This window comes from Arvicola amphibius, chromosome 6, assembly GCF_903992535.2.
Source record: "Arvicola amphibius chromosome 6, mArvAmp1.2, whole genome shotgun sequence".
Classification (NCBI taxonomy): domain Eukaryota; kingdom Metazoa; phylum Chordata; class Mammalia; order Rodentia; family Cricetidae; genus Arvicola; species Arvicola amphibius.
The window spans coordinates 85698957-85711585 of record NC_052052.2 but is presented as its reverse complement, the minus strand read 5'-3'; the positions used below and the strand labels follow the sequence as shown (position 1 = coordinate 85711585).

The 12629-nt window shown below is 40.1% G+C and overlaps 1 protein-coding gene across 6 annotated transcripts in view; it reads right to left on the bottom strand.

Moving 5' to 3' along the window:
• Nucleotides 1-12629, bottom strand: part of Mpp7 (membrane palmitoylated protein 7) — a 252742-nt gene that overhangs the window by 23004 nt on the left and 217109 nt on the right. For all 6 annotated transcript variants that reach the window (XM_038334123.1, XM_038334122.1, XM_038334125.1 and 3 more), the window contains one exon: nt 696-866. In XM_038334123.1, coding sequence (XP_038190051.1) covers nt 696-866 — 171 coding nt within the window. The remainder of the gene's footprint in view (nt 1-695; nt 867-12629) is intronic.

The following is a 12629-nucleotide window of genomic DNA, read 5'->3' as shown; positions in this document are numbered from 1 at the left end:
TGTAAGAACTAACAAGAAACACTATGCTCTTCTAACCCCAAAGTTTTGCAAAACTGTTGGCTTTAGTCCTCTGACCACATTTAAAGAAAAACCAAGTAAGGGAGGTAGATGGACAAATATAAGGTCATGGGGGGTTATGATGGTGAAGGCTGACAGACACTGGCTAGAAGGTTAATGCGACTTAAACTAACCATGGTATAAATGAACTGCCTGAACCTCACATTTTACAGTATTAGGGGCTGAACCCAATGCTCCCCCATAGACTTGTAAATGGTTTGAAATCTCTTAGAACTCTGCTACTATAACTTACTTCATGATGGACCTACTGCTATAGGAAGCCTACACCATGGTTACTGCCTCGAAATGAATGGAAAAGAACATCATTAACAAACATTCAAACATTCATTGACAAATATATAAATATCCAGTGCTCTTGACGCATCTTGTGTTACAGTGCATTTGCTAATCCGTCTCTAACACAGGCTCTACAAGTACATTCATGCACTCTTGAGGCATGTTTCCAAGTGCCATCACAATACAGAAACAAGGCCAAACACTTCGCTTCAGAGACTAAGGCAAGTTGTTCAAGATGTAGGGAATTTTAGCTTCAAAACTTCAACTACACTAAGCTTCAAATTTAAGTTCTTAGTGTTTTTCCTCACTTGCTCAAAATTACAAACAAAACAGACACTTACCGACCAGGACTACAAGCCTGTATTTCTCATGAGCCTGCCGCTGATATGGTGTCACTTCTTCATAGGTGGGCACGTCCGCTGTGTCGTACTGGTCACTCTTTCTGCACTCATACATAGACTTGTTAGTTTTCTTATCTTTTCTGCTAAGACGGAAACTTCTTCTAAAACCAGCTACAAATAAAAAAATAGACATATAAGTTTAGAAACTGTTTAGTGTTTTTCAAACTAAAAATTAAAATTCCCCCAAGTCAAATATTAAAAGCTTTCTATATCAGTTCCACAATATAAAATAAAATTCAAGTATCCTATATAGGTACAAAAATATATTGCTTTAAAAAGAATATTGAGGTTTGGTGAGACAGTGCCTGCTGAGACAAGTTCCAGCTCTAGAACCTCTACAGGCAGATTATGGCATGCACACAACCACATGTATCCACACATACATGGAATAAAAAATATAATAAAAAATTTAAAATAAAAAGTAATAAAGTAGATTAGTAGAATACTTTGAATTTTTCTACAAGCTACAAAAAAATGAAACAATAACATATGTATGAATAATTATTTCCTTGGGTTTGTTAAAGTAAAAGGAAGAAGAAAGACAATACTAAAGTAACAACAGTCGGGGCCGGGAGTGGAGCTCAGTTGGTTCAGTACTTGCCTGGCATGAAGAATGCCCTGGGTGGGATGCCTAGCACAGCACTGCCCAAAATGGGCTCTGTGCTACACATGTGTAATTCCAGCAGTTGGGAGGTAGAGGCAGGAGAGTCAAAAGTTCAGGGTCATCCTTGGCTACATAGTGAGTTTGAGGCCAGCCTGGGTTACATGAAATCATCTCAAAAAAATGAAAAGTATAACAATCAAAGAGTATACATGGAGTTAACTGAGACACCTTATGGAGTCAGTTTAACAAAAGGAAAATCAGCAAATACTGTTGCAATGTACAGTGAACTTATATTTTAACAAGAAAATTTTAAATCAGCAAAAAATGAATGGATTAGTAAAAGTCACTCAGTGACTCTGTAAAACTAACTCTGGATTTGAGGCAATCCTAGGTTATTTGGGAGGAAAGGTTACTTACAAAGGACTTCATACAGGAAGTCTCACCATAGCTCCCTCAGAGATAAAGAGAAGTGAACAGGGCCAATCCTGAAATCCACTGGCATCTCACAGAAAGAGTGAAATGCAAGTGAGGCAGAGGGCAGCATGCTGCCCTGGTCCCACTAGGGGAAATCCTAAAGTCAAACAGGAGAGAATGCAGCATCTGTGAAGGGCTCAAGGGAAAAGCTGTATGTGTATGCTCCTCTCTGCACAGGACATTGAGGAAATGCCAAAAACCTGGTCATCCAAGGGTCCGTTCCCCAGCCCCATCTTCCAAACAGCATGCCCCAGGGAAATTGCATGCTGACCACGTGCCCTGATGCTAGCACAGTGGTCTCAGAACAGAGTCTTCGCATAAGATGGCAGAGTCTGCTTATCTGTGCTCCCAATTCTGTTATCAGTGACAAGATTTGTGATTGGTTATTCTGAAAGGATGACATGAGATGCTGGTGTTTTAGAGTTCCAACTGTAGGTCCCAAAATCGCAATCCCTTCACAATTCTTTCTGGTATGGAAGTCATCAATACAGATTTTGAGTACAAGGATCATACAATGGCTGAAATGAGAAAATTCCAATGGGCAATCTGTAGCTAAACCCTGACTTCTGAGAAACCACTTACCTAGTCGGGTCTTTACAACTCATGGGTGTTCTTATACTCCCACTATAAACAGGAAGGTGAGAGCAGGGAAGGGGAAAGGAGGGGAGGAGGCAATCAGATTTCTAAAGTAAGACTATGAAAAACATAAGGACTGTGCTCCACGGGATGGGTGGTGGTACCTGCTCTGCAGGGTTTCACATAGGAAAGGTATTTAAGAATTCACTAGATATACTTTATAAGACAGCTGCAGCAACTACAAACCCACTCACGCCATGGTTCACATTTGTAAATTTCAACCAAGGAAGCAGGATGTGAGGAGACTTTACACCAGACCTGAAGTTGGACAGGACTCTGTACAGCACAGGACTTTGAGCTAGTGGGACAGCAGAGGGCACAGGCTGGTGACTGTTACCCTGGAATTTATCACCACCCTCAGCTTTTCACAAGCCATGTCCTAAAACAACCTTGTCCAAGAAACTCCGTTTACAAAATACAGGGAGAAAATTAGTCATGTGGCTACAGAGTTCTTCCGGAGAACAGGTATCCACTGAGTTCTTCTAGAGAGAAGGAGATCCACAAAGGCTGGGGGTGGAAAGTGAGGGACACAGACTGGAAGTGCCCCCCTGGCATACAAGCCATGAATCTATGCAGTTCCAGTATCTCTGTAAGGCCCCTTTTCTGTAGTTAAACACATGGATAACAGCAGCATCTTCCTCCCAGTGTAGTAAAGGAGAGGCTACTCAGTCTTGGCCCACAGCAAAGACTTGTGCATGTCTCTAGCAGATCCACGCTGTATTGTGTCTCCCACTATCTGACTGAGCCTTTAGGGCAAGCATGTGGATTCCCATAGCAGACTCTCTCAAAAAGGAGAACACTACATCTGGAGGCTCATTAATCAGTTTTAAATGGGCTCTTGTAAAAGAGGAAAAATAGTAAAATGAAAGCCAGATTTAAATATGTGAATGGGGGCTGGGGTGTCACTGTGTAATATAGCATGTAGCTTTCATGAGGCCTTGGGTTCCCTGTCTCCAGTGCTACAATTTATAAACAAACAATTATTTTAAATGCTGTATTGACTACCCATTTAAAAGGAACACAATAGAAAGGCTTAGTATGCAGTAATTTTTTTTACATTCTTTTCTAGGAATTTATGTAATTTTTGTTGCCAAACTTAATTTTTAAGACCATTCTTCCCTCCAGTCTTAGAATTTTTTTACTTACTTCTCCACATCATAAAGATATATGTATTATTTGCACACTTTATGTATATATACTCATATGCATATACATATTTTTGTTAACATATGCATGCAAAGAAAACAGGAAGAAAAATTCGTAGCTCTGAACCAAGAGTTAACAAGCTATAAAACCTAACTTTGTTATTGTAATCTTTTTTCAAGAAAAACCCAAAACCAAACCAACACACACTCAGACATGTACACACACCCAAACACTGAAACCAACACACACAAACACACACACACACACACACACACACACACACACACACACACATTCACACTCTAATTTATTTTCCTTGAATCTGTCCTTCCACGGCTTGTGATTTCCCACCTCCAGCTGTAAATGAGAGCCTGCCTGTCAGTGCCCCATGGCTGAGTTTCCGAGACTTATATTGAGGAAAGGGGCTTGCTTAAGAACTTCCTGACTTTGGACTTTTCTTGGTTCTCTTATTAAAATGAGCCCAAATGTCGTGATGCTAAACTGAAAGGAAGCAGGGGGGTCTTCTTAGATGAGCACTGGTAACACGGCATCTGGTAAGCTGGCCTTAGCCATCAGTGCTCAGCCAGGCGGCTTCGGGAACAGAGGGACAGGAACTCTATCAAGAAATTCAGGGTAAGGGAACAGTTGCACATGAAATCTATTTCCCTTATAGTTCATATTTTTGTAATTTATAACAGGCTCAACATTTTTATGGACAGGTTTGTTTCCAGGGAAGTTTATCCACAGCTGCTAGAAATCTGTGTCTTTGAAAGGAACACGGGTTTTATTACAGTAGAAAAGTGACATCAGTGGAGGATGCAGCTGTGAGACGAGGCTTATCTAATACTTCACATAGTGACAGTTCCCAGCCACCTGCCAATTTATCATCTAACCCTACAGCTCTACTTAAAGACAATCACTATGTAGGGGAGACTATAAAGAGAGCTGCTTGGTATCTGAAACAGTTACTCCATAGCCCTGGTCTAGCTGTATGCATCACCAATGATTTCATGAGGCTATGCTGCTGTGGAAGCGAGACTCTTCTTGCCCAGGACACTTCCAATGGGCCAATAACAAGACCTGTTGACAACTACTTATTTAACCATCCTCCTGCAACAGCTTCTCGTGGCTCTTTAGATCCTTCAGTACTGTGGCCAGGGGAATGCCACACATCACTGTTATTGCAGATGGTAATGGGATTGAACATGTTCATGTCATTTTGTGTCTCTCATTTCTTATGCCACTGCTCAGTTAGTGCTCACTGATCAATCTTTGAGTCAGCCCTTCATTACCATACACACAGGTAAATGTCAGCAAGACAATGAACCCTCTGCCCAAAGTGGTCACCCTTAACCCTGAACTGATTTTAAAGAAATCCTGAATTGTGCTGGAACCTGGACCTTTGCTTTCCATTTCTCCCACTGTCTTCAGGGCTCTGCTCTTCTGACTTCCAATAAATATTCTCCTAGATTTTTCTGAATTTTAAGAAATGGGATTCATGGCTTTATACTTCATTTTTTTTAAAAAATCCTATCTGGAACCACTGAGAGGTAATCATGACATCAAGCCTGTGAAGTGTGGCTGTTAACTTTCTATTTTCCTAAATAACTAATGGTTCTAAAAAAATTCTGAAGAAGGACCCTATACAACTTCATGTTGAGACACACATGCAGAGGCTTTACACTGTTTCTATCATGACAGGGGAAAAAAGGGGGATTTGTGATCTGAGTTGAGCTCATCCTCTGGTTAGTGCCGGCACCAAAACACTTGCAGTGGTGGCAGCAGGTGGGTTTCCTGAGAACTCACCAGGTGACAGGCACCACTCACAGCACCTGAACTGGGTTAATTTATTCAGTTTCCCCAGCAACCCTGGGAGGGGAGTTGAGTGTGAGCACCCTTCCCTTTCACCATAATAAAGAGTGATGGGCAAAGTCTGCCTTAAGTATTCCACAACGAAATGATCACAAATAAAGTGAGAAATGCCATCCTGCTTTCAGATGTGGGACAGGGAAAAGGACAAGCCAACTACCAAAGAAAGGCATCAGTTAACCCATGGGTTAAAAGGGTTTTCCTAGTAGGCTTTTTTCTTTTTCTTTTCAAATTAAGTAAGCACTCATGTTCCTTTGTATTCAAGGTAAGCTGTAAAGCACAAAAAATACAAGACTATTACTGGCCTCTAGAAGTTACTCATCCTCCAGGAACACAAAAGGCAATTCTCAAAGACTAGAGTTTACAGTGTTTTCACAACACGGGATCTTTACTGTAACCTGGGATTCTTTCAAAGACCTAGAATGTCTGGTTTGATTTTTTGCATTTTTATACACAAACAAAGCAAAATAAAACAAAACAAAAACATCAGTTGTAATTTGGTCATTCTTAAAACTTGCATCATTCTGTATCCATATAACACAGTAGCCTAGAGTATCAAACACAATGCATGTGCATGGAATTTAGTAACATGTTACTAAAATAAGCTTTAACATTGTGGGAAACAGTACATCTCTCTACTCCACAACTCCATAAATTGATATTAATTTTAACAGTAAGAATAATTTAGAAAACAGATACATAGAAATATGGAAACAGTTAAATAATGAAATAACCTCCCAGAGAAATAGAATTGAAACCATTAAAATTACAAAGTATAGAGTACCACAGAAGCAAAATAAAAATTAGAAGAATGAGAAAGGATATAATAATTGCACTTAACATAGAAGCTTTGTTTCTGCTGCTATAAAAAGTGTTACGAATACAGAGATGCAGAAGAAAATACTCTAAAGAAAAACAATGGCTGTGCTGGGTAGAGAAGGTGATGAAAACGACTTTATTATTCAAACTCACCACACTGTGTGGCTTTACGATTTAATAGGAAAACAACACAGTTCATAATATATGGCCGCACAAATGAAATCAGATCCGGGCAGAAATAGTTGAACGGTTTCTCTCAACAAAGTACACAATGTACATTCCTTATCTCAGAAGCAGGTTCCAGGCTCCTGAATTCTGAAGTGATTACACAAAACACCAAGTTTCTGAATAAATGATAGTTGGAAATAATCAATAAATATAAATACAAAGAAAACAATGAAAGCGAAACCAATGGCATGTTATAAAAGCACAATGGAGCACAAGGAATCAAGACCAAGAGGACAGAAAAAAAGGTGAAGACAAAAGGACATTATTGTTTAAAAACTCAACACGGAAGAAAACGTCTGGGGTTATTATGAAATCAGCAGCCACTATCTTTTTTCGCTCTCATAAGTAAATTCAATGAAAAGCAAATGTTTCAATTTTTATGATCTCACCTTTTTTTTAAAAAAAAAATAGAATTGTGCCCTTTAGGGTGACATGCCATTAAAATGCCAATTTTATAATGAACTCTGAAATCCTTTAGGCCGAGCAAACACCACCGACAGCTCAGAGTCAGACACCGACTTGGGCTGTGTACCTTGGCTTTTCATTTACTCAGAGAAAATCAATCTACCCATCATGTCACCACCTGCGATGTGTCAGACAGGACAGTTTCAATCTTTGACTTCAACTGTTTTACATAACCAATCCCCGGTTGATAACATCAGTCGCTATGCATTGCTAATGTTTAAACAGGCTTTTCGTAGGATTACATTTCACAGATGTTCAGAGCACAAAAAGAGAAAGTGAAATCATCTTGAATACCAGCAGTGTAAATATGTCACGGGTATCTCAAAACTCAGAGACTTCTAAAACAATCCATCTCAGTTACCTTAATGTATGAAAAAAACGTATCGAAATGCAGACACAGTAAAAATGAAATGCTCAATTTTTCCTAAAAGGAGCCTAAAACTAAGCATTTTACAGCTTTTATCTCCATTTTAAATATGGTGAAATATAGCTCCCATTTTTATATACTGGGAGTACTGCCAAAAACATCATATGAAAAATATTTTTTTCTGCATTTAAAAATCAGAACAATTTAACCATGCAAATATTTACCTAATATCTAAATTATAAGAAAGAATAAATTTTACTATTAAGGAGTGTTTAAAAGAAGATTTTTAAATCCCTGCGGAGACACTAATAAAAACTAAACAGCTGGAAGTTATTCTACAATATTAAGTTCTTGACAAGGAAACAGTGAGCATGTCCTCAAAAACATTCTGACTGTAAGACTGGTGCCCTCATCAAATCGGCACAGGCATAATGACACATCAGAGAGGTGGCTATCGTATCGTATCACTGATAAAAAGATGCCCACATGGTCACATGTCTTTTTCATTGCTGAGTTGATGGCTGGTAATTACTTGTCCAGTTAAACATTTACCCTAGAGACAATACGTGATAACCAAGCGCATCTTAAAGTGACAAGTAGCAGTCCTGGTGGGTGAAGGCTTGAAATGCACAGAAGAGAGAGTATGAACAGAGAACTGTGGGTATCAATGAGATCTGGAAGGTCTGGATGCATGAGCCTTCAGCCACCTCGCAGTGCAGAGAAAAACAATAAAGAGCTCTGTCATGATTACAGTAAGCTACACACATGTGAGTTCTTATTGCAGTGGGAGTGGGGGAGGAAAGAGTTTTTTGAACAAGTTAAGAGAAAACCCACCTCCAGCCTGTTACAGGTTCACAGCTTCCTTTGCAGTGAGCTGCGTTCAAATCCACAATGGTCCTTGAACCATCCAGCTCATTTCAAGCTAAAAATAAAACAGAAACTCAAAGTCCCCGTTACAACCCTGGAAGTTAAACGAAGATATGAAGTGCAATTTCCAAAGGAAAAATAACTTCTACTTTAAGATTTTCCAATCACAGTAATGCCCAAAATTTATTGTTGAAATAAACAACTGGAAGAAACCAAAACATCACCCCCAAAACACAAAACAGAGAAACTGTATGAGGATTTAACGTTCTGCCAAGCAGCTAATAAAGAAATGAATTCTTACTTATACTTTCAAAATTATGACAAAATACAGTATGCAGGTCTAAAGCTGCAGCTCCAGACAGAGGGAAAATTGGATCTGAAACTTTAGTATTTTTTTTCTGTTTGAGACTATCCTTACAACCTAAAGTTCTCCAAGTAGGGATCATTTCTGTCAGGAAACAAGTGTTTCCAAGCAGGAGTCCAGACTCGTTGAGATTCTGCAGAGTTCTTTTGTGCTCAAGAAAGAACCTGCATTACTTTTGGGGAAAACGCTTCTAAATATTCTCTTCACGAAATCTATCTCATGGAAAACATCACAGTGGTGCATTTAAGCACAGGGCACTATGCAGTACAGCACTCTTTAATAAGTGAGTAGAATACTTGGCTAAATGGGAATTTTCATTCAATTTATTAAATCAGGTGTGTTCTTAAACACAAGGGAGCCACGGGGAGAAATAAGAGCCTGCCCTAGAAAAAGCACATAGACATAGAGAGATAACATCTTAAAAAAAAAAAAGGAATGTCACAGAGTTCTGGTTTTATTATTTAACTTAAGGCTAAACACTTTGGTTAAAAAGAAAGGGCAGTCTAGGTCCCAAAACTGATCTGGTTTTAAAAGAATGCAGGGTGTGCTCCAGCAAGGACAGAAGCAGCAAAAATTTAATTCTTAAGGAAATCATTTGTAGCAAAGAATTAGAAAACACATGCTTGATGCACAGTGCCCCTGAACTGATTACAGCAAGATTCCTCTAATGAATTAGCCAGAGGAAAATATCCAGTAATTCATACCAATGTCAGAAACTGCTTCATACTGATTGTTTGGGGCCAAGGCAAGAAAAGAAACAGATTTTTATAAAGCTCTTCTGCGGGAGAATGAGTACAGAAGTCCGAGCACCAGCTTCCACATCACACACCAAAATGAAAGAATCCTGCAGAGCATAATCCTAGTCATTTGTATAAATATGTAGTGAACACACATGTATGCCATGTGCCAACCAATGACAATCTCTATATGTTGCTCATATACACATGTAGGATATATACACTTACCCATCATGTATCTATCAATATCAATCTATAATATGGGCAGCTCCTGACTTACAGGGATTAAACTTTAAAATGTGTTACCATCTATAATTTCTCTTTACAGCGTTCTATTGATTTATCTTCTTGTAATTATAAAACTTTATACATACTACGAATAGCTCACAATTATTGTCCAGCCATCCAGCTTCTTCCCGCTTTCCAATAAAATAGCCCAATGTTTTTCACTGATGACAACACTGACCTTTAAGAAACTGGTTCCATGCCAGTCAGACTCACATTATGCAGTCTATCCAATCAGCAAAGCCTCAGCTAATAGGGGTTTAAAGCACAAGTTATCAGGTGGTACACACCTGTGATCCTAGCACTGAAGCCAGAAGCCAAAAGAGGGCACTGCTACCCTGAAGCTGGGGTCAGATGTGATTGTGAGCTACCAAATGTGGGAGCTGGGAATGACATGCTCTTAACTGCTAAGTCTTCCTTCCTGCCTGTTCTTAGAAAGTGAGTCCTGGTATACGATTAGGGAACTAACCATCTACAGCTTCATGCTTGATTTTCATGCACTTAAAATGAAAATAACCAAATGTCTCCCCCCAAGTTGTGTCAATACATGAGGCTATGATCCAGTGTAGGAATCAAAGACACTGGTCCAAGGATGGCCTTGCTGCAAGGCAGAAAATGTCTGATTTTCCTTCTCTGGATATGGAAGTGGGTGACAGAGAAGGGTATGACCCTAAAACAAACCACAACCTCAGTTATTCTCCTAATGAATCTTTGGGAAAGATGAGACAGAAAGACCACATTCCTCGATGATTTTCCATAGAAATCTCAGATCCAGAGGCAGGTGTGATGTGGCAAGGATCGATACAAATCTATCCTGTACAAGCCAAAGTTCTTCCAAACAAGTTCACTACAATGTGTCTCGGGAAGTAGCAGTGTGTGCTTATCACAGAATGCTGTGATCTCTTAGAGAGACACACTAATGACTGCAATGCTAAGAACCAGTTCCATCTGGCTGACTTAGGCCATTTGGATTATTTCTTTTAGAGAAAAAATGAACATGGAAAATAGACCAACAAGCTCTCCAAAGGTGATTTTTCTCTTTAAAGCAACAATTAACAGAAACAGATCTAAAGTATGAGAAAAGCCAAGGGAGTAACTCATGACTATAATCCCAATATTCATGAGGCTGAGGCAGAAGGATCATGAATCAGATAGCCTGGCCAAAGAGCACAATCCTGCCCCAAAAAGAGCCAAAAACAAGGTGCTGGAGAGAAGGCTCAGCAAGAAGAGCACTGGTTGGTCGTCCTGAGGAATCTCCTTCAAATTCCAGTACCTACATAGCAGCTCACAACTTCCTGAAACTCTAATTCCAAGGGATCTGTTGCCCTCTCCTGGCCTCTGTGGGTACTGTATACACACAGCATACAGGCATACCTGCAGGCAAAACTCCCAAACATAAAAGGTAGAAAATTCTTAAGCAAAAAATGAATAAGCAGAAGGTAACAGTGTCTCCCCCACAACCCCCATATTGCTCAGATATCTGGCCAAGATGACTGTGGAAATTCCTCTTAGTACAAAATAATAATATTCAAAATGTCTGTCCTGGGAGTGAGTGGTAAAGCAGACCACTATGTGGGTGAGGGGTGACTTGCCAGAATGAGGATGAAGGAACACTGCCAGAAGACTGAGATACAGGGGTATCTTGCTGAAAACTTTCCCTTCCAGTTTATTGATTTTGATTGTGAAAAGGTGCATTCCATCACAGCTAACATTGTCCTCAGTTCTCATCCTGATTCCTTGGCAGCATCATTCCTTCTTCCTCAAATCTTTACTTCTGATGGGCTCTCCTGGTTTCTTGGGAGCTCTTCTCTCATCTGGGGCACCACTTGGTCCTCTGGCTGTCTCATCTAGCTTCACTGTTTTAATAGACTCTGATATTTTCAACTTCCACGTTGATGGCCTTGACTTCTTTCTGGTCTTCACGTTTGTCCCACTGTCAAACTCACATGGATGCCTTCAACACTCTGTGCCCAAAACAGGACACTCAGGCAGATCGCTCCTCCAATCTTTCCTATCTCCATAAACACTTAACTCCATTCTTGTAGTTACAATGACCTGAATCATATACTCATAGGCAACTCTCCTACAAGTCCAAAATCTGGTCTTCCTGTGAACTCCAGTGGAAATATCCTTGTTCAAAGCTCATCATTTCTGACCTAAATCACTACAGTGTTTCTCCGCTTCTGCCCTGCCCCCTTTCAGATCCTCAACCCACCAGTCAGTGCCTGTCATATCCTGCTGCACAGACTGAGCTTCTGGGCACTCTGCTCTGAGCACACAGGCCCTCTTGCATAGGCCCCTGCTTATCCCATTGCTTTGATATCTATTTCCCCACAGTGCCCACTCCAGCTTTCTGACTAAACAAAATCTTTTCAGGGAGACTCTCTTCTTTAATGAGACAGTTCCTTCGCTACCCTGTTTTCTTCTCTGTACTTACTACCATCTTATAGGTTATATATAGCTGCCTCTCCTCACTGAGAAATGGTGGATTTTACATTTTATGCTCCAATAATTATATAATTTACTTAACCTCCCAATAGGGAGAGTGACCTTTTTGTCTCTGCTTTTAAAATTAAAAACACATGGTAATGGCTGTGCATCTCTTCATGACTCCCAGTGCCCATGCTCTTAAGCCATCCTCCCACACTGACTCCACTTTGGCCAGGAGACCTATTCTGATCCCTAAAATACTATAACTGAAGGGAACATTCTTGAAAGTGCTGCTTTCTCTTGCTGGAGTCAGGAACCCTGAGAACCCTGTTTGGCAAGTTTCCTGGGGCCTGAAGACCACATAAGGGTGGGGGAATGGCTCAGTAGGTAGAGAACCCCGATTCTGATCCTCAGCACCTAAGCTGAGGAATACACTTCGAGTCCTAGCACTCAGTAAGTGGGGGAGGCAAGCATATCTCTGCGGTTTGGTGGCCAACTAACTCTAGCCAAATCAGTGAGCTCCATGTTCAGTGAAAAATCCTGTATCCAAAAATAAGTTAGCATGTGGTTGACATTGACCTCA